This window comes from Chrysemys picta, chromosome 12 (assembly GCF_011386835.1).
Source record: "Chrysemys picta bellii isolate R12L10 chromosome 12, ASM1138683v2, whole genome shotgun sequence".
Lineage (NCBI taxonomy): Eukaryota > Metazoa > Chordata > Testudines > Emydidae > Chrysemys > Chrysemys picta.
The window spans coordinates 35,550,999-35,577,407 of NC_088802.1; the positions used below are offsets into that span (position 1 = coordinate 35,550,999).

The window sequence follows — 26,409 nt, forward strand, 5'->3', positions numbered from 1 at the left end:
AGGCTCTGTTCTCTCTCCATGCGCAGGGGCCCGGACGCTCACAGATGCTGCCGGTTCAGGACCCTGCCTGGTCTCTCAATCCTCTGTCCAAAGCCAGCTCGGAGGAGGGGAACCATGGCTCCCTCCCACTCTCATGGGGACAGAGCTGTCACTGAGCACCCTTCTGAGCTCTCGGAGGGCCGTGCCAGTCACAGGGCGTCTCACGCTCTCCCTGCCTGGGCCGAGGGTGGGGAGGGCTGGAGGAAAAGTCACAGGCGCCCCCTGCCTCCACATCTCTGAGATGATGCCACGTTGTCTGTTGCATGGGGCATCGCTCCCTGGAACAGCCCAGAACCAGGGTGGGGCAGAGGGCACAAGAGTGCAGCAGCCCACGTCTCACTGGGGATCTTTCCCCCCGTTGCCGGCGGCTGTGGGTCGGGGGTGTTAATGCCATCGGCAGCACTCGGCCAGCCCCTTCAGCGGAGCATCCCCACGGGCCCCGAGCCTCGCACCGGTGGGAGCTCGGCCAGCTCGCCGCGTAGAGAAGGAAACCGAGTCAGGGAGGGCTGGGGCCATGTGCACAAGGTCCCACGAGCGGCCTGTGGCAGAGCTGGGCTGCAGCCCGGGCCTCGCCTGCCCAGTTCTGAGCATTAACCTTCCCGCTGGCAGGGACGGGGTGAGCCCGGTGCGTCCCCAGCGCTTTTCACAGCCTGCATTTCAGTGTTGCTTCGCCTGGCCTCCGCAGGGGCCCTGTGTCCCAGAGGGCTGTATGGTAGGTCAGCCTGGCCCCTGGCTAGCCGGGGATGTGCCAGCAGCAAGCTGCTCGTCGGATGCCCCGGGGGCCGGTGAGCATTGCAGCAGCTGGAGCCATACAGCTGAGGAGGTTGAGTGTAATAGCTCCCGTGCCTCTGCCTCTGGCACCCCCTACACAGCCCTTGCGGAGCTGGGAGCCACATGCTGCTCTGCACAAGCCGGCTGGGTTCACAAACATGACACGCTGATCACGCCCGTCCCGAGCCGTGGCCTTCCCAGCAGCTATGGCAGGCGTGTGCGGTGAACGACGGCGGGTACAGCCCTGGCCGTGTGCTATTGTGCTGTCCTGTCACACATCACCCGCTGGAGGAGCTGATGGGGGCGCTGTGTGTGTGCGTGTCGGGGGGAGGGCTGGGTTGTCCTTCCTTGGATCTCTTCTCTGTTTCATGCACCTGCTGGGCCCAATTCAACCTGGGCATAAGCATGGTGCCCCCAGCTGGCTTTCTTGGGCAGGAGCCAGCTCCTGGCAGGGCTGAACAGGAGCCAGGGGGTGTATGAATCCACGGGGGTTCAGGAATTTGTTTCTCCCCGGCTGGGTTATTCCTTCTCTCGCTCTTGCTCTGAACTTTCTGGGACTCTGGTTTTGCTCTGTCCTTTTCACTGACTCTGCACCCAGCTGGGACTTTATCCTCTCGTGCGCTGTGGCTGTTGTGAGGCACTCCCTCGGCCCATGTGTCAGGATAAAGGGCAGAGGGAATTGGAGACACACGACTGGTTTTTCCTTGCTGCGCCTGCATTACGGGCTGCCCTTTCGGGTGCAGCCTGGATTTGCTGACAACCTATAGTTATTTATTTGTTTATTCTGACGGCTGAAATGGTGGTGTCTGGGTAAACGATGGAAGAATGCTCCAGAATTGGGATGTGTCTGGGCTGGATAAGTGTTATTTTAATAACCACACCTAGTTCTTGTTTAGCCCTCTACATCTGTAAGTGCCGTACACAGGAGAGTAAGTATTGCTACGCCCATTTTGTGGATGGGGAAACTGAGGCACAGACTGGGGTGTGATTTGCACATGATCATGCAGTAAGTCATTGCTGGGAATGGGACCCAAGAGTCTTGCATCCTACCCATGTGGCTGTGCTGCTTTCTCAGAGAACTTAGCCTGACTCACAATCACCCATGTTTTAGGAAAGTTCAGGGGTCAGTCCACAATTTGTGACTGACCCCTGCCCTTAGAAGGGGTTGAACCAAAACCCTGGATCCGAAGTCTACATCTCAACACCGTATCTGTGTTGTTTGGATCTATTCTGGGCCCTTTCTTGTGTGTTAGATACATAGTGTGAGTGTCAATAAAGAGACAATAGTGAGTCTTGTCAGTTAGAACGAGGGTTTTCGGTGCGTGTCCCTGGCTGTTCCGGGAGGTGGTTGACATGCAGGGCCAGGCATGTGCAGAAGAGTGATGGAGAGACAGAGGCAGGTATGGTATATACAGCTCCTGGGGTATGTCTGTCCAGAGACACAAACAGAAGCATGGGTTTTGTGTAGCTCTGGCAATATCAGACCCCCACACACCTCTTCCCGTAATACTGAGCAAAGCACCGAGGTTTGGAGAAGTCCCCAAAGCATGCCTGCTCATCTGATCTGGGAGTTCCCTGGGAACAGCGCAGGAAGCAGAGCTCTGTAACTGTTGTGACTCCTGTGGACTGTACCTTGAATTATTCCCCAAGGACACTGCTGAGATAGGCAGCCATTTTGTGTTCAGCTGGGTGCAGAGCATGCCAGAGGAGATACACACACACACCATGCTCTCTGATGGGCTCTGTCCTCTCTTGATTTGCTTTCCCCTTAATGGAAACTCAGAGTCATTCTAGCAACAGGCAGCTATTTGCTCGTTGCTCAGGCAGGATCCTTGCAAAGGGGCTCGCTGGATTGCCAGCGCCAGTAGCTCCCACAAGAACAGTCTCAGTGCTTCTACTCCAGGTTGCACCTGGAAATGGGAAACCTGGAGGAGTGTGGGCATAAGCGAGAGCTGAACTGATCAATGGGGCCTCAGGCAAGGTTGGGTTTGAGCCCTGGGCCAGGTTCTCCTCAGCTCCTGTCTGACCCACCCCTCTTTGCTCATCCTGAGTCTGGCAGGCAGGTGAGAAGCAACATTGTCCAAAGTCCAAGCTGGGAGCTCAGCTATTCAGCGGGTCAGTCAGTGATGCAGTGGGGATGGGGGCCATAGCGCCTGCCCCATCGATGCCTCCCTTCCTGTGCTGGCTGTGAATGTCACCAGGAAAGATTTCTTAGCACCAAAAATGGCCCAGCAACAAAACCATGACCTAGCAGAGAATCGTCTCCTGGCCCTTCCCATCTCCAGCTGCCGGGATCCTACCCTGGCACCCTTCTGTTAGGGGCTGCTGGCCCTCCAGACACGTTAGCAATACCCCTGACTTTCAGAGGTCTCTCCAGCACGCACAGACTCCTCCCTTGATTCACATCGTGTCGTTGCACCCACCCCAGGCTGGTTACGGTCTGCGAACACGGCGTTCGGTCTGGGGCCGGGCTGAGTGCAGGGGTTTGGATCCATCGGTTGGTTTCCCGCTCGATGGAGAACGCTGTGGCCCAGTTTGGAACATGCCTCTGCCTCCCCCTTCCTGCGCCCCGGCCGAGCCTGCTCGGCATCTCTGGAAAGGCAGGCGCCGGAACAAGTGGGCAATGAAGCAGAAGCTGGGGCTTGTTGGAAGTGATTTTCTTTCTGTTGCTTGGCCCAGCAGCTGGGCTATCATTAAGCCTGGAGAAAGCAGGCATTCTGGCATGCTAATTGCCTCCTCTGGATGGGGCAGGGCTCCAGGGAGGGGAACAGAAGGTGGTGCTGCTCCCGCAATCCCTGTGCTGGGTCTTCTGGCCGCGCTGGGCCATTCGGCCCCCAGCAACGCTAAGCCCAGCCCATATTTCTTTTCCTTTTAAGCTGGTTCTCGGGCCGAGGGGGGGAGCGGCTCAGCGTGCCCTGCTAGGAGCTCTGACACAGACTGCTGGCTGGCGGGCCGCCATCGGCTGGTAATGAATTCGCATTTCACATCACAAATCCCATTAAATACCATTCTCTGTGTGCTCGAAGCTGCTAGTAAAACATTATCGTCTGGGAAATGGCTTGTCATGTGCCACGCTTTATGGAGCGCAGTTGAGTGGGAAGCACTTGGACTTCACCCAGACGGGCCCAGCGTGGGTGTGAGCCCTGCTGTCCCAGCAGCCGTGGCCAGGTGATCCACTTCCTACCCACTCCAGCCTCATCATGGGGCTTGCCTCCTCTCGGCTGCTGCGCTGCGCTCATGCATCCTGCGCTGCATCGCTCAGCGCTCGCTGAAGTCCTCAGATAGCCTGGGGCAGAGCAGCGGTCCCATGTAGCCGGGGAACCTCCCTCAGAGCCTGAATGGTGCCGAACGCTTAAAAAGAAATGCAAGAAACTCCCCAGTGGATGGCTGTGGGAACCCCAGAAATGCCCTATTTGTGCCACCTTGTCTTCAATGTTGCAGCGATCGCCAAGTAATGGGTGGTTTTCAGAAGGGAGTGGAGTCTAATGGTTGGAGCGAAATAATGGGTGCCCGGACTCCTGGGTTCCATTCCGGGATTTTCCATTGACTCCTTGTGTGCCTGCTCTCGCTCTCTCTGCGTTTATCCCTCTGACAAATGGAGGCAGTAATTCAGGATACCCAGTGCTGTGCTCTAACTGCTAGGCAGTGCTTCCTCTCTGCATGGCTGTGTGCTTTGGGGCTCCCTTCTCTCATACCAGCTAGAGCCCCTGGGATGTATCCTAGCACACCGTGGGCTTTCACCCCTGAACAGGAGAGGGGATGGCCAGAGACGTCTGAGAGGCTCAGCGAGGGGTGGGTGCCCATTAAGGAGATGGCTTCTGCCTGGATTGGCCAGTGATTCCTTTTCTAGCACTGTCTCCAACCCGCTGTCTGTGGCTTTCCAGGTTTGGCCCCCCGCTGCTGACGAGAGAAGACAGAGCCATCTCATGGGAGCAGCTCCAGCAGTGTATCCTCAGCAAGATGCGCTACCTGATGAGGAACGAGGCTCAGGTACAGGTCAGTCCATTCCCCTGCTTTGGGTGTGTTGGTGCCAGACGGGATGGGGAGAGGGTGGGACCTGCTCACATCAGGGCACTGCCTGGGTTAGCGGCTCAGGAGCAGCTCCCAGCATGCTGAAGGGAAAGGAAACCTGCCTGGGGAGAAGCGTTCCCAACCCCCTTCTAACGAATCTCCTGCATTGCGATCCCAACTCTCCTCTCCAACGTGTCACTAGGGAGGAATTTGACTCACCAGGCCAGATTCTGCTCTTACGTTGGTGTAAATCCGGAGGAACCCATTGGTAGCAGGAGAGTTTCTCTAGACTTACACAGGTGGAGATTCATGGATTCCAAGGCCAGAAGGGACCATCATGATCCATCTAGTCTGACCCCTGTGTCACAAGGGCCATGGGACTGCCCCAAATAATTCCCAGAGCAGAGCTTAAAAACATCCGCTCTTGAGTGAAAAATGGTCAGGGATGGAGACTCCACCCTGACCCTTGGTAAATTGTTCCAATGGGTAATTGCTCTCACCATTACAAATGTGGCCGTGCGGCTCTCAGCGCGTACTCTGCCATCGTGCATGCATGCAATAGATAAAACAACAGAAGAGCAGGTGCCATTAGCCCCTTCTCCCCCAACCTTAGGGTTACCATTCGTCCAGATTTACCCGGACATGTCCTCCTTTTTGTGCTAAAAATAGCGTCCGGGGGGAATCTGTAAATAACTCAAAATGTCCGGGATTTCCCCTCTCCCCCGGCAGAGCAGAGCGAGCGGCTGGGAGGGCTGCAGGAAAGTCCCGGGCTGGACTCCGGAGCAGCTGTAGAGGAGCTCCGCCCTGCATTCTGAGCCGGCAGCTCTCCCCTGCAGCCCGGCTCCGGCAGCACTGTGCAGGGCCAGGGACCGGGTTTTGTTGTGCTGGGGAGCGCAGCCACGTGTCCGGCTCGCACAGAGCCCAACACCCTGTTCTGAGCAGCAGGGTAAGGGGGCCAGGGGGCAGGAGAAGGGGCAGGGAGGTTCTGGAGGGGGCAGTCAAGAAACGGGGGGGGGGTCGGGAGTTCAGGGGGGGGCTTTTGGGGGGGAAGTGGAGAAAGTTTTGGGCAGTCAGGGTACAGGTAGGGGGTAGGGTCCTGGGGGGCAGTTGGGGGGGGTCTTAGGAGGGGGCAGTTAGGGGACAAGGAACAGGGAGTCTTAGGTAGGGGGTGGGGTTCTGGAGGGCAGTTAGGAGCAGGGGTCCCAGGAGGGGGCAGTCAGGGGACAAGGAGCGGGGGGGTGGGGGGCTGAGAGTTCTGGGGGGGAGCTGTCAGGGGGCAGGAGTGGGGAGAGGGATCGGAGCAGTCAGGGGACAGGGAGCAGAGGGGTTTAGATGGGTTGGGAGTTCTGGGGGGGGCTGTCAGGGGGTGGGGAGTGGTTGGATGGGGCGTGGGAGTCCCAGGGGTCTGTCTGGGGGTGGGGGTGTGGATCAGGGTTGGGGCAGTCAGGGGACAAGAGGCAGGGAGGCTTAGATAGGGAGTGGAGTCCTGGGGGGCAGTTAGGGGCAGGGGTCCCAGGAGGGGGCAGTCAGGGGACAAGGAACGGGGGGAGGGTTGGGGGTTCTGGGGGGGCGGGAAGTGGGAGGGGCAGGGGCGGGGCTAGGGCGGGGCTCCTCCCGTCCTCTTTTTTGCTTGCTGAAATATGGTAACCCTACCCAACCTTCACACCAGTTTCTAAACCTGTTTTCACAACCCAAGAGCTTTCTGTGGGGGCTGAAATGTTCATCATTTGGGCAAAGTCCCTTGGCCGTGTCTACATTCTGGGCGAGTGGGGGCTGGGAATGGGAGATGTCATTTTCTCATTTAGAAAAAAGAATTGCAAGCACACTTCCGGCTGCTGAGGTTTGCAGCGTGAAACCCAGCACACGCGGCTGTCCTGAGCACCAGGGCCCTCGCACGGTTGGAAATCACAACAGTCAGGCTCGATTTAACAAAGATGGGGCTCGGTTGAAAATTGCACACTGAGCATGTGCAATAGAAAATTTCAGGGGGCCTGATTTGCTGCCGCCTGATGTTGTCATTTCTGGCGGTGCAAAGGGAGTGGAAAAGGCCAGGAAATGAGCATGGCACGATGGAGGGAGAGCAGGTCCAATGCACCTCTATGTGCAGCCAGCGGAGAACAGGTTCAGTGCACCTGTGTGTGCAGCCAGCTAAGTACGTGTTCATTGATTCAAGGAATTTACAAGCTGAAGGAGCAAGGAGTTAACAGCCAAAGCCCCTTTGCAGCTCCACACGGTAAGATGCAGTGGGAGCTGAAACCAGGGGGAAATCGCCTGGTGCCTGAATTTATTGTGTAGAGAGGGGCAATCTTTGCAGCCCCAGTGTGAAATCAGATGACACCAGGCAATTCTGGCTGAGTTTTGCCCTGAGAATGACAGGGGGTTTAACCTGAAATTCAGTGCTTACAAATGGCAGAAAAGGACCTGGGGATTACAATGGACGAGAAGCTGGATATGAGTCAGCAGTGTGCCCTTGTTCCCAAGAAGGCTAATGGCATATTGGGCTGCATTAGTAGGAGCATTGTCAGCAGATCAAGGAAAGTGATTATTCCCCTCTATTTGGCACTGGGGAGGCCACATCTGGAGTATTACGTCCAGTTTTGGGGCCCCCACTACAGAAAGGATGTGGATATATTGGAGAGAGTCCAGCGGAGGGCAATAAAAATGATTAGAGGGCTAGAGCACATGACTTATGAGGAGAGGCGGAGGGAACTGGGATTATTTAGTCTGCAGAAGAGAAGAATGAGGGGGGATTTGATAGCAGCCTTCAACTACCTGAAAGGGGGTTCCAAAGAGGATGGAGCTCGGCTGTTCTCAGTGGTGGCAGATGACAGAACAAGGAGCAATGGTCTCAAGTTGCAGTGCGGGAGGTCTAGGTTGGATATTAGGAAAAATGATTTGACTAGGAGGGTGGTGAAGCACTGGAATGAGTTACCTAGGGAGGTCACTTCCACCCACATCTACTCCCCTGGCTTGTGAAATAGGAAGTGCGACATTACGTGCCGTGTAAGCTTTTATTAGCTGTGGAAACGCAGACACAATCTCTAAGGTGGCTGTGGCTAGATTATAAACTTTTGATCTATTTATTAAAGCATTAGAAACCCCCCCGAGGGGGGAAGATGAATTTTAAATGTTACATTAATTTTTGTGCCTGTTAATCTCCTTTCATATTCGTTCCGAGTGGATAGCATTTTAATTAAATTATAGCTTATTAAATCATCATCGGAACCCAGGAGGGACCCAACATTACATTCCTGTGCAAAATGAAGATTGATTATTGCATCCAACTCCAAAGTGGCCTGTAGATGCTTTTCTGAGTTTATTCCCAATGTGAAGAGCTCTGGGGATGAGCTCAGAAGAAAATATCTAAATCCAACTTCGGGCCTTTCGCTCTGGGTAGTTTTTGAAGTTGGACTTATCGAAATACACTTCTACCCCGATATAACGCGACCCGATATAACACAAATTCAGCTATAATGCGGTAAAGTAGTACTCAGGGGGGGAGGGCTGCGCACTCCGGCGGATCAAAGCAAGTTCAATATAACGCGGTTTCACCTATACCGCAGTAAGATTTTTTGGCTCCCGAGGACAGCGTTATATCGGGGTAGAGGTGTAGTTTTATTTCCCCACAAGCAAGCAAATCCATGCCCGAGAGCTAGCAAAGGGAGCCTTGATTTATTCCTTAGGCTTTGTACACACTGGACTGGAACCCTGGGCTGCTAGGGCAAAAAGGCAAAAGCACCATAAGCCACAGTCTGCACTGGTGCAGTTTGAAAGCAGGGTACACTGGACTGGTGCAAATTGTGGCACTGATGGAGCTCCCCCCTCAGGGCAGGGCTGGATGTCATGCTGGTAAAATAGCTCAGCCAGGTCTCCTCCACAGGTGCCCCCACCCCAGCACTAGCACTGCTGAGCTCTCTGCCCTGAGGGTGCCCTGGCTGTACACACACGTGGGGCAGCTGGCCCCTCCTGCTGCTCATGCTGCACCCTGTTTTTAGCCCTCTATCTTGATGGGAGCCAGCGCCGATTCATCTCCTCACGCTGGGAATTACCCCCCCACACCCAGCCCCCAGTGTGGACATACCCCTATCCTGCATGCCCTGCCTGTGGGTTAATGGAGCAGGGCCCCCGAAATGACAGACCTGAAAATCCCCAGTGATGCAATCATCCAGGTCTGTGTTTGATCTGGGGAGAGCTCCTCTTGGGGCGTGGAACTGCTGGGGCTGCCTGGCCTGGCACAGCCTGGTGTAACACCAGAACAAGTCCAGGGACCTCAGTGGGCTGACAGAAGGGGTCACTCTCATTGAATAGCTTTGGTTACCCACTGGCAGCGCACCAGATAGACTCAGAGACTTTAAGGCCAGAAGGGTCCATCACGATCACTTAGTCTCACCTCCTGCACATCACAGGCCACAGAACGTCACCCACCCACTCCTCTAAGCCCAGCCTCTGGCGGAGTTACTGAAGACTCCCAAGTTACAGAGAATTCACCATTTACACTAGTTCAAACCAATGAGTGACTCGTGCCCCATGCTGCAGAGGAAGGTGAAAACCCCCCAGAGTCTCTGCTCATCTGACCCAGGGGAAAATTCCTTCCTGACCCTAATATGGCCATCAGTGAGGCCCCATTGTGACCCTGAGCAGGGCACAAGCTGTATGCGAGCAGTGGAGATTTCCCCACATGGAGGGGAATGCCCTGCTGATATAAACCTGGGCAAGGCAGCTTCTGCACCAGTCGTCCCTCGCCAGCCATGACACAGGAGGAATAGCCGGGGAGGGGTGCACAGGGGTATGGGGAAGTTCTGCTATGCTGATTCTTCACTAGCATAAGTTGGAGCAGCACTTAGGCTGCTCTAACTCACGCTGGACTGGTGCAGAATCAAGGGGCTGTAACTGGCCCCTCCTCGTACCAGTAAACACTCAACAGCCATCACCCTAGTCATCGGTGGTAACTGCAGGTGCCACCACCTCTGTACTGAGCAGAACTCGGACACGAGTGAATCGAGTCTATACGGTGCCTCTCATCTATCCCTGAGCAGGTCTAGGTGTGGTTAAACCAGATCCTAGGACCGCTAGCATTCCCGTCCCCCTCTGACTTTCACAGCGTAGTGTGTGTTGCGCTTGCAAGCGGCGGCTGGAAATCCTCAGGCAGACACCTCCCAGATCGAACACAGCAAGTGTTAACATTTAAGAACCAGAGATACAGGAAAAATCAATCAAGATCTTGGCCAAACGCTCTGTTTTCAGCCCATCAGCCCTATTGGCTTCCACTCCATTGGGACTGCACAGGGCTAGGCTAGGGCTGCTTTGTCTCCCACCCGGCTACCAAAACCCTTCTTAAGAACAGGAAAAATGCATGGATTTTTCTGACTCTAGGATTTCCCATTAATCCATCATGCCTTCCAAAGAAAATGAAAACCTCCCATAAGGCACCTAGCCTATTGTGCAGTACAGCATGGTGTGTGTGTGTGTGGGGAGGGGGGGGGATTTCCTTCCTGACCCCTGGAGCAATCAACTGGTGCCCTGAAGCATGAGATCACCTTTCCCCTATCTTAGCACATAACCACAAACACTGATATATTGTCTATGAAATTTGCGAGGCCCTATCTGTTCAAACCAGCCGCTTTAGTTGACTCTGATCTTAGCAGCAGTGAAGGCCTTTTGTTAGTTTTAAACTGGACCGGCTACTAATTCCATCAAGTGGCTTCATATTATGGGATAGCACAAACAGACAGGTCTGATTGCTTTCCTCTGTACCCCTCCTGGCTGTAAATACAGCACCTGAGTCCATTTCCTGCTCATCTCTTTCCTTTTCGTCGCGCCAAGCGGCAGTTCAGTGCTGCCTGCCCACCGCAGTGCTCTCCGAGTGGAAGGCAAGTCTTTTCTGTGTGCTGACCTGCCTTCCCCACGGAAACACCAGCAATTCCTCTCGGTCGGGTGATGGAGAGAACCGAGAGAGACGTCCTGCCGCTGCTTGACCTGAAAGAGTCAGGGCATGTTCCCCACCAAGCCGGGTCTGTGGGACGCTGGCTGGGCCGAGCCAGGCTGGCTTGCCAGCTCCAATGGTTGGGATTTTGGGTTTGTGGCCCACGAAGCATTAATGAACTGGTTTGCCCAGGCCGGCTCAGGCTGAAATGAGCCAGTGAGCCACAGGACCATGTCCTCCCCTTACAGGGCTTTCGACAGCCTTTTGTCTGGAGATAATGAGACTTCTTGGGCGCATTCGAGGGAGGGAGCTTGGAGTAATGGAAGGGTTCATCTGGAAACAGCAAACTCATGAGCCAGCAGCCAGGAGCAGAGCAGACCTATCTTGCTTTGAGAGGGGGCAAAGCAGGAGTGCCATTTAGCGGGGGAACCTGCCCCCCCAGGTTTGCACCACAGCAAAGTGTAAACAGTCCATGCTCTCCCCGGGGGGAACCTGAAGCCCTGAGTTGTGGTCTGAGAAGCTGCTGTTGGCACGGGGCTGTCCCCGAGGAGCTGGACCAGCACCTCCCACCTCTCCCCAGCTCCGGGAAATGTTTCCCTGGCTGTGTCGGCTGCTCCGTGCCCGGGAGTAGGAGAGCTGACCCCCCTGCCAGCCCCCGCAGCCAGCAGCAGCGCTAGCAGCCCTGGGACCAGAGGGGCACTCACAGCACTTCATGTGGGTAAATAGCTCCTTGTCGCCGAGCTGATAGGATGAGAGCCAGGAGAGAGCGGTGTCTGGCTAGCCTTGGCGGAGAGGAGACCTGATGAGTCTCCCCCACAAAGCTGAGCAATTTTATTTTCAGTGTAACAGCCAGTGCTGCCCTTAGACGTTTCAGTTGCTCCTGGTGGAAATCAGAGGAAGTTATTGTACATAGTTCTGCGGCTCAATCCGACAATCAAACGTTTTCTTTCTTGAATTAGTCTATGGACCCGCGGGACTTTTTTTTTAACAATTCATGGAGAGCTCGTAATGCTGCCAGGTTGTTACAGCCTTGGAACAGGTCTCTTTACTAACTTCCTTGATACATGAGTATGCCCTTGAAGTGACATTGTTTAGAGAGCACATTTTCTTCATAACATTTAAGATGTATAGTGTCATACTATGTTTTTATTAAGGCACGGTTGAGAATCATCCAGTTGGGTCACTGTAGATACATACTCAGGATTTCTATAATACATTATTGAACTGAACAGTTTCCAGAGGCTAAAACAGGCTTTTAGATCAGTCGTTTGTAAACGCAAGTTCAATTTTTAAATTCGGTTTTATGTTTTGAATCTTTGCACCTTTGGTACCTTGAACTGAAGTGTGTTTTCATTTGTGTTGGAGAAATATCAGATAAATAGATTACAATGTTTCAGACTTTATTTCTAATTACTGAGTAACTTCATAGGAAAAGAAAACACATTGCCATAGGAAAAAGGTGATAATATTTTTATCTACTGGAAATACACCTTCAGGTGTCTTAGAGCTGATAGGAAACCCATGTTGGCCAATCTGTTGTAATATTTTCTTTCCAGTTATCACTTTAAAAGCTTTTCATCTTTCCTTTTTTTAAAAATTAGTGCCAAAATGAATTTCTTCTCTAATTTGTTAGTTATTCCATGTTTTAGAGGAATGTTTATGGGGAAACTCAACTACTTTAGACATCATAACTTTTTAATGAGGAATGAGATATACAAATTAAGAGTGCATATATTTGCTTGCTTATAATTTTCCAGATGGTAATACAAATGAAAATAAAGAAGTATGTGGGTGTTTGAGGGTGATTGGTGTGATGTTGTAAGGACAATGATCTTGAGCAAATATTCTGCATGAATTTTACTTAATGGTTAAAGTTATTAGTTCTTGTATTAAGTCTCCAAAACTGATATAGGAAAGTAAATGCAAAGTAATGCACATTGGAAAACATAATCCCAACTATACATACAAAACAATGGGGTCTAAATTAGCTGTTCCCACTCAAGAAGGAGATCTTGGAGTCATTGTGGATAGTGCTCTGGAAACATCCGGTCAATGTGCAGCGGCAGTCAAAAAAGCGAACAGAATGCTGGGAACTATTAGGAAAGGGATAGTTAACAAGACAGAAAATATCAGAATGCCTCTATATAAATCCATGGTACTCCCACATCTTGAATACTGTGTGCAGATCTGGTTGCCCCAACTCAAAAAGATATATTCAAACTGGAAAAGATACAGAAAAGGGCAACAAAAATGATTAGGGGTATGGAACAGCTTCTGTATGAGGAGAGATTAAAAAGACTGGGACAGCTTGGAAAAGCGATGATTAAGGGTGGGGATATGATAGAGGGCTATAAAATCTTTACTGGTGTGGAGAAAGTGAATAAGGAAATGTGATTTACTCCTTCATATAACAGAAGAATCGGGTCAGCCAACTAAATTAATAAACAGCAGGTTTAAAACAAACAAAAGTATGTATTCATACAGCGCATACTCAACCTGTGGAACTCATTGCCAGGGGATGTTGTGAAGGCCAAAACTATAACCGTTCAAAAAACAACTAGATAAGTTCCTGGAGGATAGCCCCATCAATGCCTATTAGCCAGGATGGGCAGGGATGTAACCCCACGCTCTGGGTGTCTCTCACCTCTGTTTGCCAGAAGCTGGGAGTGGATGACGGGATGGATCACTCGATGATTGCCTGTTCTTTTCATTCCCTCTGAAGCACCTGGCATTGGCCACTGTGGGAAGACAGGATACTGGGCTAGATGGACCGTTGGTCAGACCAGTATGTTCTTATGATACCTCAAGGTTTCGGATTGGGAATATCTTGCTGTATTATCTCTGGATTATTCTAAATTTAATGTAAATTTAAAATATGGCATTAATTGGTGTTTGTATATATTTTTTATTTCTTTATATAGGAATTAGATACAGTGTTCCTGTCAGCTAATTTCTAAGTTATTATCTGGAAAAAAAAAACACCTAGAGTTTTCAGGTGCCTAACTAGCCTTTGGAATCATGGCTAAAATCCCACGCCCCCTCAAAAAAAATCTGAAATGGTGCCCCAGGGCAGATAGCCACGCTGGGGGTCCTTGTCCCTTTCCATAGGAAGGAGTGGCGGAGCCATGAACTAACATATCCACTGGCCAGTGTGTGTTCTCTGCCCACACTCTGTATCTGATCCAGTGAGGAGGTGAGGCTGCTATAGCTGGCTGCTATGAGACGTGATCCTTTAGCTCAACCTCGGAGCTGATGCTTTCAGCTCTAGAGGTCACAACCAAGATGGCTGCCACCCAGTGCTCTAACGGCAGACGGGCTGGCAGAGGGGGCTACGCTGGGCTGCTGTGACCTTCTGAACTGCACTGAAGGGGGACAGTGCTGCAGAGAGGCAGAATCAGCCTCTGGTTGCTTGTTAACAGAGAGCAGCTGATCTCAAGGTGATGGAGAAACAAGCACTTTGCCAGGACTCAGCCAGACTCCCACTTAGGATTCCAGAGAGGCTGCAAAGCAGAGATGGGGTCCCTCTTGCTAAGCGCTGCCCATGCACGTATGATAGGGAGACAGGTCTTATTGCTAAAATGAGGGAGTGAGAGTTAGGACTCCTGGCTCTGTTCTCAGTTCAGGTACTGACTTGCTTGGGCAACTCAATGCCTCTGTGCCTCGGTTTTCCCATGTGAAATATGGGGATGGTAATGCTTACCAGCCTCACAGCTTGAGTGGGCTGTGAGAGTTAATTAGTGCTGCTATAGCACTTGGAGATCCTCTGATGAAAGGCCCCTAAATAGCAATGGTATTATTCTTGTGACGCATCCGTAACCACCGAGGAATTTCACAGGCATCACTGTGTTGCTTGGAACATCACGACAGCTACAGGGAGAGAACTCAGGCCCTCCAAGAGCACAGCTCCTGCTACCACTTGAGCTAAAAGAGAATCTCCATTTGCAGTTATCAATACAGGGCCTATGGCACAGAGCAAGCAGTTCTGATCTCACCAAGTAGAGTGGGGGAGATGGCAGTAGTTACACCTAAATACACACACTAGCCAGTTCATTCCAGTGCTGCTGGATGAGCTAGAGCAGACCCCAGTGCCCACAGGTAGCACCTCCTTCCCTGAACAAATTCACACAAACCTAAGTAAGATAAACTCTGCTAATAAAACACTCCCAGTTCTGGCAGGCCAGGTGGGTGGCTGAGCAGGCAGCAATTACAGGAGCCTTCAGAGGATGACGGTCAGAGTTAAGTGTTTGCAATAGCTTCCCCTGCTCTCCGAGAGCAGAGTCCTCCAGGGATGTCTCCTTATGAGCGGCAAAGCTAGCAAAAGACAGCCCACAGCACTGCCCCAGCCTTGCCTAGTGAGGCCAACATCCAGGGGAGATGGCAGGGCCTCTCCCTCCTGACTGGTGAAAGGAGGAGCTGGTATTGTTTTAAGGCAGGGTAATGTGCTTGGACCCACGCTGCAGTGCTCCAGTCCCGATGGCCAGTCACAGGGGGTGTTTCAATCTGGTAGGGTTGGTCCAGGCCCATCCCTGGAGTTGTAGATTTTAGGGCCAGAAGAGACCAGTGTGATCTCTGACCTCCTGCATAGTGCAGGCATCCAATCCTCTCTGCCTCCGGCCCATTGTCAGAGACTGGGACGTGGGCGGTTGTGCCTCGTGGTTGGGGCAGGAGTCAGGCCTAGTAGTTGGAGCAAGAGTCGGTAGCCAGGAATTGGAGCCCAGGGTCAGAGGCCAGCGCTAAGGGTCAGAGCCTAAGTCAGGAATGGGAGCCAAAGGTCAGAGCTGGGCAAGGCAGGAGAAAGCCGGGGAACAAGCAGGAATTCTCACAGCCATGGGCAAATTCTACGAGCAGCTGCTGAACTGCGGCTGGGCTTGAGAGCCAGTCTGCTGACTTGATCCACCAGTCCGGCGGTGGAGCCGGTCGGGCAGCCTGCTGCAGGCCAACTGCTCTCGTTAGGTTGCCGGAGACCGGCTCTGTTGCACCTGATCCTTGCCACCCATTGCTCCTGGGTGAGCTATGCAGATCATTTAGGAAGACAACCAGTGACGAAGGCCCCAAGTGACGGAGAACCCACCACGTCCTGGGGTATGTTCTTGCAAACCACCAGGAATAGATCACCCTGATGGGGATGGGAGCATAGGGAGACTCCTGAGCTGTCTCTCCCAGCCCCCTGCTGTCAGAGCCAGGCCCTGCCTGCCTCAGGGATGTGCCAGGCACACACAGATGCCCATGCCTAATGTGAAATTGCACACCCTCCCGATGCAGCAGGCCTCTCAGCGGGAGCCTGAGACGCAGATCCATCTCGCTAGATTGTCACGCGTGCAGCTTCATTACAAGTGTTAACCTTGGTGGCTGCAGAAGGCTGGAGTCAGCGATGGCATGAGGACACGTGGCGCATCGGGGGTGCTGTGAGGCTGCCGTGCCCCAGGGTCTGAGGTTAGTCTCATTTATGAGGCGAGGGCCTACGGGAGATTGTGCCTGCTGCACGCAGCAAGCGTCCCGCTTTGCAGTAATTAGTAATGTCATTAATAAATAACATCTGGGATTTATAGAGCACGCTGCACCTGAGAGAGCCCACGGCCCTGCACTGCTGCTGTGGCTGTTATTAGCGTAGTCTGCAGCGAGCACCGTAATAGTAACAACACTTGTCATATGGGAAGAGAGGATCCCTGTTGTGAGGATATAACAATCGAAGAGCCCTGCAACAGGGATTGCCTCAAAACCTCCCTTCTAACAGGTAGTGCTGCTGGGAGATGAAACGTGGGTTCTGTACACACCATTGCAGAAGGCTTGTTAAGAGAGGCAGGCTCTGGAAAGTGAGAGGACCTAGGGTATGGGCTGAGCTGTCCTGAAGGTGGAGCCACAGGAGCAGCCAAACATAGGGAGAAGGTTTGAGATGAAAATGATGTTGCCTAATTGCTAATTTTTATGTTGATGAAGACAACCCACAGGGAGGGAGGGAGGTTTGACTCCATACTGGAGGTGGTTTGTGTGTGTGCTGATCTCTAAAAGCCACTCCCACATGTGTAAATCATTGAAGGCTGGCAGGGTCAGGCCAGGGTTAGCCATGTGGGTACACCAGAGACCCAGGTATGTCTACACTGCAGGCGGAGGTGGGATTGCAGCACACACACTAGCTTTGATCTAGCTAGATTGAATAACAATAGTGAAGCCATGGCATTACGGGCTAACCGGTCGAGTACTCAGGGTCTCAAGCAGGCTAGGCCTAGATCTCAAAGGTATTTAGGCACCTAACTCCCACTGGAATCAATGGGCTACCTTTCAGGATCTGGGCCTAACTAACCCTCATAACAGCCCTGCAAGATGGGGAAACAGAGTGATGACGTTACTGGCCCAAGGCTACAGGTGGGACTTGGCGGGAGAGCTAGGATTAGGGCTCTAGTGGTTAGGACTCATCTGCCTGTCAGAGGGAGAGCATCACGGGATCTGGTTGGAGCCTGGTGGTTTTCTAACAGCGTGTGAAAATGTCCAGGCCAAGATGGAACTTCTGCTTTGTCAAGATTGTCTGTCCCAGCAGCATCCATAGTGCAGGGGGCACAATCCTCACCGAGGAAATACAGATCTCTGCGCCTGCAGCCAATCCTTGGTGGGTTAAAAACCTACCCTCTGCAGTACATCCTTTCAAGGGTAGCGGATTCATTTCTAAATCTAGAGCAAAACTCCGACTTTGGTTACATGGCTGTCATGGAGAGCAGGAGCTAGCTCCCACCGGGTTAATGAACTCCCAAGCAGTTTGATTCTCTTTTCTTTTAGAGAGGCAGGGCTGCCTAGTAGAGAGAGTCCTGGGATTTCTGTGTACTATTCCCAGCTTGGGCACTGGCCTGCTGGGTGGCCTTGTGAGAATCTCTGTACGGTTCCATGCCTCAGTTTCCCCACCTGTTAGGTAGCTGTAATGAGAAGCTCCTTTGTGAAGCACTTTCAGATCTACTGGTGCAAAGCTCTGTATAAGAGGTCGGCATCATTTTCTTTTTGCTTTAAAAAAAAAAAGCTCGTGAGTTCTCCATTCAGTTTAACCAGTGTTGTTTTTCTGGTTTTTAAAAAAGGAACCTGAGTGACCAGAGGTATCAGCTCAGCACAGACAGTTTTTTGGGGGAGGAGCAGGGCCTGAAGTGCCCCGTGCGGTTTCCTAAATGTGTTTATTTGTCTCTGTAGTTTGGGTGGCTGCGGTTTTTCTGCGGTTCTCACGTAAGGCCAGAAGCCCTGTTCCAATCATTTCGGAGCCAGCCTGGGTATTTTTCAATTCTACCTTTGGGAGCCCAGTGAGGGAAGAGGTTTTAATTCCCACTGCACTTTCTGCTGTGCAGAATCCCAGCCCGCGGTGCATCAAACACAGGAGGGCAGTAACCAGGGAGGGATCCCAGTGCTCAGGGGGCATTGATTCAACAGCTGGTGCTGAATTAATGCCCGTTACCGTTGGTTACACTGTAGCTGGAGGTTAGTGCTGCTAGATCAGGAATGCTAAGGGAAGAATGAAGCCAAAGTGCAGAGTTAGTAACCCGCACATTTTAACCCCTCGAATGTGCTTTCTGTGCCATCAGCCTGGTCACACAAGCCAGCACATCAACTCCTCTATCATCTCCCAACTATCGCTAGTGCCTGCAAGGAGAGCTGGGCGACATTTTTCAACCCAACGGTTGGTGGAAAACGCAGATTCGCCATCACCAAAACTTTTCCTGAGTTTGTGTCGATTTGGCAAATGTTTCAGTGAAAAAAAAACCCACCACCTAAAAATGATGAAAAAATCCAAACATTTCACTTTGACGTGTTCAAAACAAAACTGTTCAGTTGTTTGATGGAAACAGCTTTTCATTCCGAATTCCCCTTAATTTTATTTTTAAAACATTTTAAAATGTAAAGAAAAGCTGGAATCTCAAGGAGACCTTTAGTTTGACCCAAAACAATTTTTTTTTACTTACTTATAATGTAAACAGACAAGACAGATAAATGGTGGGAGGAGAAACTGAGGCACAGATTTCTCAGCAGTGACTTGCCCAAGGTCACCCAGCAGACCAGTGGCAGAGCTGGCAATAGAAGCCAGGTCTCCTGAGTCCCGGTCCAGGCCTGTGCTGGGAGTAACAGGAAAGTACCGGAGCGTAGGATCTGGGAGCCAGGTGGGGGCGGGAGCCCTGTCCGGTTGCTGGGGAGCCCTAGAGTGCAAGTAATTACAACACTGTCTAGCATCCATGGGCGTGTGGCAGCAAGCCCAAGGGATGCCTGAGGAGAGCCCCAGCGTCTGCCTGCGGTGCAGCCCCTGGCTCCAGCAGGTCCAGCCTCAGCATCCTGGCCAGCAGGAGCCGGAGTGACCTTGCAGCCCTGGAGGGCTCGGGCTGGGAACACGGTCCTGTGTCACCTGCTGTTTGTTACAGGGTGTGTGAGGCCTTTTCGGCTGAAGAGGATTGCGGTCAGCCAGCGAAGGGGCGGTTTGGAAACAGACACAGCCAGGGTCTGGCCCCCGTGCCCAAGCAGCTCGCTCACTGCACCCTGCAACGCCCCAACAAAGTGGCATGGAGGAGGGCAGCAAGCAGCACCACACTACCCTCCTGTGGTCCGCCAGGAAGGGCTGCCTTCTGGGTGCTCTGAGTCAGAGCCCCCCGGACAGGGGCAGTGGGGCAGAGCTGTCTGGATGTATCCCCTGCCCCAGGCAATGGGAGGGTGTGATTGTGAGCACTTTGTTCCACTGCGGCCTCCCGAGTACCCCAAGTGGATGTGGCCCAGGGGCTCCACGTGGCTCTCGTAACTCAAGGTGCCTCCCAGCTACTGCTGAGGGCTCCATTGTTCCGGGCACGGAGGGATCCAGGCTTGTGGTAAAGCTCTCATGCAACGGGGTCTCCACCACTTCCCCGGGCAGACTCTGGCCAGCCGAGCTCACCTAGGAAGTGCTTTGCTGCCAGTCAGATGAAATGCTCCTTAATGCCCCTCCCAGCTATTTGCTGGAGTGCTGCCCGGACGCATTCCGCTCTCTCTCTGGTGTCGAATGGGGATCCTGGCACAGCCTTCCTGCACGGGGTGCTGGGAGGAGAAACACCCTTCAGAGGGTGAGGGGGGCTGCAGCAGTGTGGGTCACCCCTTACGGCTGGCAGGGCTGAGGCCAGCCAGCCCTGATTGCAGAATGAGCCACAGCTGGGAGAGATCAGGGTAACTGTCCTGTAAAGGGCAGCAGGAGGCTGCAGTGGGAGGCACGTGAGAGCTGGCTGGGCCACTACAGGGGCTGGAGAAGCGCCCAACAATGTGCTTATTAACACAACACCCTCCTTCCCCCGCACCCCCAAGTGAGCAGCGAACCACCTCCAATCAGTGCCATGGGTAGGAATAGGGTGACCAGACAGCAAATGTGAAAAATCGGGATGGAGGTGGAGGGTAATAGGAGCCCATATAAGAAAAAGATCCAAAAATCAGGACTGTCCCTATTAAAATCGGGACATCTGGTCACCTAGGTAGGAATCAATCCCACAGTCTGGTATTCATCTGTCTGCGCAAGGCAGGGACATAACCCAGGAGTGAAGAGCAAGTGTTGTGAGTTCTATGGCCCTGTGAAGTGATGGTCCATAGGGATACAATACAGCCCCAACTGTTTGGGGGGTTGGCATGATGTCATCGGGTCCTGCTACACAGCAGCTTGGCGGAGAGAACATGGGCCATTCATCTTGTCCAGGGTGAAGGAAAGGGTTAACCATGGACCCATGTCCCTAATCAGCATCTGCTTCTTGGTAAGACAAGAGGAATTTCATAGATTGTAAGGCCAGAAGGGGCTATTAAATCATCTCTGACCTACTGTGCAGCACAGGCCGGAGAACCTCACCCCATCCATCCCGACACACTCCAGTGCACGCACAAGTTACCTTTTACACACACAACCCAGCTGGGTCGGCTTCCAAGCTGGCTGCAGGACAAGCCCCCTAGCACTGATTTGAAACATGGCCCCGGGGCTATTCTAAAATTAAAAAGACAAAAGAAAAGCAGAGATGCAGGGAGAGGAGCTGATGCTGGGAGAGGGGCTGACGCCAGGAGAGGTGCCCTAGAGGGAGCGGTGCCATGGGGCACCGTTATTCCCCCAGGGCCTCCGTGGGTTGAGATTTATCCATGTACCAATGCAGGGCCAGCCCAGGGAGCGGTGAGTGAACGCCCGAAGGTTGGATGCTTGCTCTGCACGGCGGGCCTGAATAGCTCATGGGATGAGGCTGTCTGGCTGTGCGGCTGCTTACGGGCGGTGTGCTGGTCTCTCAAGAAGATCTCCTTTGTCATGGCGTTTGGGCAGCTCTGTTTCCCATAGGAACCCGGAAGGGCATAGGCGGCTGAGGGAATGCAAGCTGATTTGGGAGGAGATAATCCAGCCCCAGGAAAGGCCCCTGCCTGGCTGGAGATTGGGGCTGATGGTTGAGTGGACCCAAAACCCAGGGAAAGCTGATTGTTCAGAGTACAGTGTAAAATGCCATGAGCTGTGGGTCACCAGGAAGATCACCGGGGCCTCTGGGCAGTCCTCGCCTGCCCCCTCCCTCTGAATCCTCTCTGATTCTCTTCACACCCCTCTTCCCACTCCCTCTTCCCTCCATTCTCCTTTGCTTCTGCTCCTCTCCCCTCAGCCGTGCAATTGCTCTGGGCAGGCGCTTGTCAGATAGTACGCAAGGTCGATTAACCTTTGTAATTCGCCTTCCCCCCTCACCAGCTTCCAGACAGATGGAAGTCGACGAGTGAGCGGCAGGAAAGGCGTGTTAATGAAGTGCCGGCGAGCGGGCCAACGGCAAAGCTGTCAAAGTCTGCCAGCCGCACGCTGCTTTCGTGGGCCGGGAGCTGCATGGGGCTCACCGCTGGGATTCGGCAGCACTCCTCAGACAGATGGCATGGAAAAGCGGGCAGGCATGCAAAGGGGATTGGCAGCAGGGCTGCGGGGATGCGGGAGGTGGGAGAGGATAGAGTCCGTCTCCCCTCACGCTTGGCTGACTTGCTGGTGACTGGTTAAAGGCCCCTTCAGACCGCGCGTGACATAAAGACTGGCTGCTTTAAGGCAGATTCTTCACTCATCTGCTGCGGGAAAGAGGCTGTCTGCAGCTCGGGAGGCTGGGGCCAGCCGCAGTGACTTCAGTGCAGTCCCAGCCAGGACGGAGGGACCCCAGCCACCTAGGACAAGTAATTACTAGACGGGAAGGATGTTAAGGTACTGAGCTGGGGATTGGGGGACTCTCCAGGCTGTCTGCCTGGCCCTTGTCGCATGTGACCATGGGCAAATCCCTTTGGCCCAGGGAGTTAGGTGCCTACGTACTTCAAGGGTCTGGGCCTTAGTCTGTTCTCAATTTCCCATCTGTATGAAGGGGACAGTAACACCCCTTCTCCGGCCCTTGTCTCTGGGCCAGAGCCTGTCTCTTGCTGTGTGGCTGCCCAGTGCTGTGGGGTCCTGAACTCAGATGGGGCCTCAAGGTGCTACTGGACTAGAAATAACGGGGGAAAGTACGCACCAGGACTCCTGGTTGGTGGCAGCGATGTAGCGGGCACTGCTGGGTGTGGGGCTCCTGGCCCTTGCCACGCACAGACTGTCCATGCAAACCAAGGGCTGGGGAACTGCAGTGTACTGCCCCTGATGTTCTCAGTGCCCATCCAGATGGGCATGAGCGTCTGCCAGGGCTAAGTGTCCCCTGGGCCCCCACCTTTGGGATAAGGCTGGGGAGTGGGGAATTTCCCTGCAGCAATCCCAGTCTTCGTCCTGAGGGGGTGAGAGATCAGGATGTGCTTTCCCAGGTGCACCAGAAACCACCTGTCCCATGGGGCAAGCGGCAGAAGATGGGGCAGAGGTGTGGGGCAGGGCACAATGGGGCGGGGCCTTGGAGCCCAGGACAAGGCATTTGAGCTTGATATACAAGGCAGCAGGAAGCCAGCGGAGGGAGCAAAGGTGTGGGGGGGTGATGGTGGTGGTGAAGAAGACAATCTTGACGTGACATTTTGGGCAGCCTGGTGGTGGCTTGTGGTGGGTACTGGGAAGAGCAGATAGGAGAAGGCTGCAGTAGCCCGGCGGGGGGGGGGGGGAACTGGGGGTCAGTGGCTTAGCCACCAAGACACGTGGGGAGATGCCCATTCCCTACAATACCCACTGCTGGCGATTCACGTGTGGAGGCCGGTATGCAACCCCCACAGATAAATACCATGGGGGCCACAGCGCGATGGCTGGCAGGAGACTGTGGGCTATGTAAAGTCATTGGGACTCATCTCGTGTGTGGGTTGGGGTGCAAAAGATCATCCCATATCTCTGAGGGTCTAGTCCCCCTAACTGCTGGGGTTTTGCCGTCCTGTGGAAATCCGAGCACTGCCCCCTCTGTCCAGGGCACTTCTCTGGCCCCATTGCCATAGCATCTGAGCTGCTCACAATCCTTAACGTACTCGTCCTCACCCACTCCTGTACGGCTGGACAGTGCAACTATCCCTGTCCTACAGGTGAGAAACTGAGGCACGGAGAGACTAAGGGACCTGGCTATAGTCAGACAGGAAATCAGGGGCAGGAAATTCAGCCCAGGTCCCCTATGACCCAGGCTAGTGCTCTAACCACTGGACCATCCTTCCTCTGATCCCATTCCCCTACCATCGCTCCGGTGAAGCAGAGCCTTCTCCCCAGGCAGGAGCAGAGCAGTGTGCCCCGACACAGGCCGAGGGCTGCATTCCTAGCTGGCTGCGCTGGGAAGTCGGCCAGCAGCACAGGTCCAGCCCATGTGCCCTTAGCTGGCTGACATCTGCTCTAATTACGGGCAGGGATTTGGGGAAAGCCGTGTATTTCTGAGCTGCACTATATGCCTTGCGGAGCCCTCTCTGCCTCAGGCTCATACATATTCATGCTGGCACAGCGTGAGTCTTTGAATATTCACATCCTGGCCAGGGGAGGGGGAAGCTTCTTACTTTCTTTCCGTGCAGTTTGCTTGTTGGGAGAACAGGACCTTCCTGGTGCCCACGAGGAGGGCAGGGTAGCCTGGCCCAATCCACCAGCAACGCATCAGCTGGCATCTGAGTTACAGTAATGTTCTCCCTAACTCAAGGGCCTTGTTGTGCTCAGAAACGCGCTGGCGACAGGCGTCGGACTGAAGGCCTCTCGTCAGCCCCAGCTCTGGCACAGCACAGGCAGACCTGACTCCGCTGCTCGGTGCTCGCGGGTGCCCCTTTGCCATGTCCAGGGAGCTGCTCTTCACCTGAGAGTCTCTGCTGGCTCAGTGCATTGCAGAGTCAGAGGCCAGTCGTAGAGCTTGGCTCCCAAACATCAGGGCTGGTTAGAGCCATCAGAGCCTGGCTCTCCTCTCACACCAGTGCCACACATCAGGGTGGGCAAGTCAGACCCGTCAGCTGTGTTGACCTGGAAGCAGGTGAAGCTTGGCCATACCAGGACAGTCCAATCTGTTTCAAAGGCTGCCTGCCCGTTAGTCAGGATTTAGCACAAGCCACATGGTCTTTAAGTGGCTGGGACTTTCCTAGCCGTCTCATGCGATGTCCGAGCCAAAGGCATTCGGCTGCATTCGGAGACACGTGGAACATTTCGGCGTGTGTCCAGCACTAAGCAGGGTGGAGCAATCACAGGCCATGAATGAGCCGTCCGTCTCCTGGAGTGTCTCCCCCAGGAGATGTTGGAAAAGTTGAGGGGGGAGAACCCCGCCGGGGGCTCCCGTTGCCCCAGCCAGAGCTGGCTGAACGATGAAAAAAGAGTCACTAATAAACAGGCCGACTTGGCCTCCCTGGCGTCAGCGGGATCATATTCACCATTATTCACTAGGACTTGGCCAATCGCCGGATCCTGGCTCCGTTCCTCTGCCGTATCTCAGAGGCCCTGGATTAGCCCGTTGCACAGGAGATGAAGACCGTTTCCCTCATGCCAGGTTCCCTCTGTCTCAGGGGTGGCTGGGCCTGGTGCTGATGGATGGTGGGTGTCTTTGATCATTTCTAATCCGTGTCATTCTTTGCACTCGGGCTGTTTCATCTCCTCCTGTGGAGCTGGAGGACCGATCTGTCACGCGGTGCCTCGAGGCTGCCTGGCTCTGGTGCTGCGTGCGCTGAAAATCAAGCCAGTGCCTGGCTGCCTGCTGCAGACCGGTGCATGCCAGGGAAATGGGCAGGGGTATTTTCTGAAGCGCCTGGATCCTCAGAGCACCAAATAATGTCCTGGGGCAGGAGCATGGGTCATCGTCATAGTAACCATGTGCCCTTCCCTGGCACAAGGACGAGTGAACCAGTCCAGCTGGAACAAGAACTTCCACCCAGCACTAGAGCCCACCCAGACCAGCGTGCAAGACAGACTGAAGGGGCGATGATGCCAGCTGCCGCTTTTCATGTGCACGTTGGCGCTCAGATTCCAAGGCTGGGGCCAGCAGCTCGCAGAGCCCCGTAGCACGGTGTACAACCTTTTCTTTGCACCGTTGGCTGATGCCCTCTCCGATAGATCCAGAAACAAGGACTTTTTGGTGCTCTGTGGGGAAATATAGCAAATGGCCTTGTTGGATCCAGGAGGGCCCAGCTTCAAATCCTCCTCGGTCTGGAAGGGGCTTGCAAAATCCTGGGTAATATTATCGTCAAGGAAATGTTCCATTCTTTGGTGCAACAGTGAACATTTGGCAGCTGTTTCTCTCTCCCGCCTCCCTCAGATTGGCACCCACATCCCATGATTCCCTGTTGCATACACCTGAGCTACGACTGGGCAGACCAAGGGAAACTCCAGCCTTCCCAGGGCGTACACGGGACTGCTGAGGTGCCTTGGGCTTTGTGCAGAAGGGGGAATTTCAGCCTAGTGCCCTAGGCAGAGATGAAATTGGCACCTCTGGGAACTAGGCCATTTGGTTAGGTGCCTAACTATGGACTTAGTTACCTGCCTCAGTGACTTGCTTGAGGTCATACCGGAAAAGGACAGAGCTTTCCTGTGCCTCTTCTGCAATCCCCTTAGTACTGCCCCTCTAGATCTGCCTTGTCTCTGCACATTTCTCCTGGGGGCTAGGTAGCGGTAACTGGAAGAGGATGTGGTTCTGTTGCTGTCTACCCCCTCTTCTCATGGGGACTTGTCCTCTGTTTAGTGCAGGTGCGGAGTGATAGACTGGGTAACATACTGCTTGTTCTGCCAGGGAGACCGTCTGTTTGATCGCTCTCTGCTGGTTGCTTTCCTTCATCTAATAGAAAAGCTATTCAGGTATTCAGACTGAAAGTACCTGGGGAAAGTGTAACACGGTCACTGCGTCCAGACGGGACCATCCCATTCACAGCCTGCTTGGGCAGCGGGAACCCACCCCTCAGTTTTTTCGGACCTTGCTAAAGTAGCTTGTGCAAACCTGCAGTGCTTCTGTGAGCTGTGGGAGTCTAACGCCTCGTGTGCTGTGGATGGGGGCTAGTGCTGTGGTGTACATGCCCACGGGCTGGATGAGTTCTCTGTGCATGACTGGGCATGCTAACCAGACTCTTCTTTTGCTGTCATTAACTCCCATGTGCGACTGTTCCTGTCAGGTATTCAGAGCAGCCAGCAAGGACCTTCCACAATGGCTGTAGGCAACTTTGCCTTCTGGAGTTCATCTATGGGGTTCCTCACGAATCCTGGAGGATGCTCTGCTAACTCACACGGCCCCTCCCAGTGCAAAGACGATCCAGTACGGCTTCTGTGGGATATGCCCACCCGCCGGCTGGGGGATGTGATTGCTTTCATC

The 26,409-nt window shown here is 53.6% G+C and overlaps 1 protein-coding gene across 2 annotated transcripts in view; it reads left to right on the plus strand.

The window, feature by feature from the left end:
- The window catches only part of USP43 (ubiquitin specific peptidase 43), a 177,036-nt gene that overhangs the window by 129,111 nt on the left and 21,516 nt on the right, over window positions 1-26,409 (plus strand). Inside the window, exon 8 of one of the 2 annotated variants that reach the window (XM_008164005.4) lies at window positions 4,695-4,800. In XM_008164005.4, the coding sequence (XP_008162227.3) occupies window positions 4,695-4,800 (106 nt within the window). Of the gene's footprint in view, window positions 1-4,694; window positions 4,807-26,409 lie in introns of both variants that reach the window. The other variant, XM_024101740.3, reaches the window with a different exon arrangement.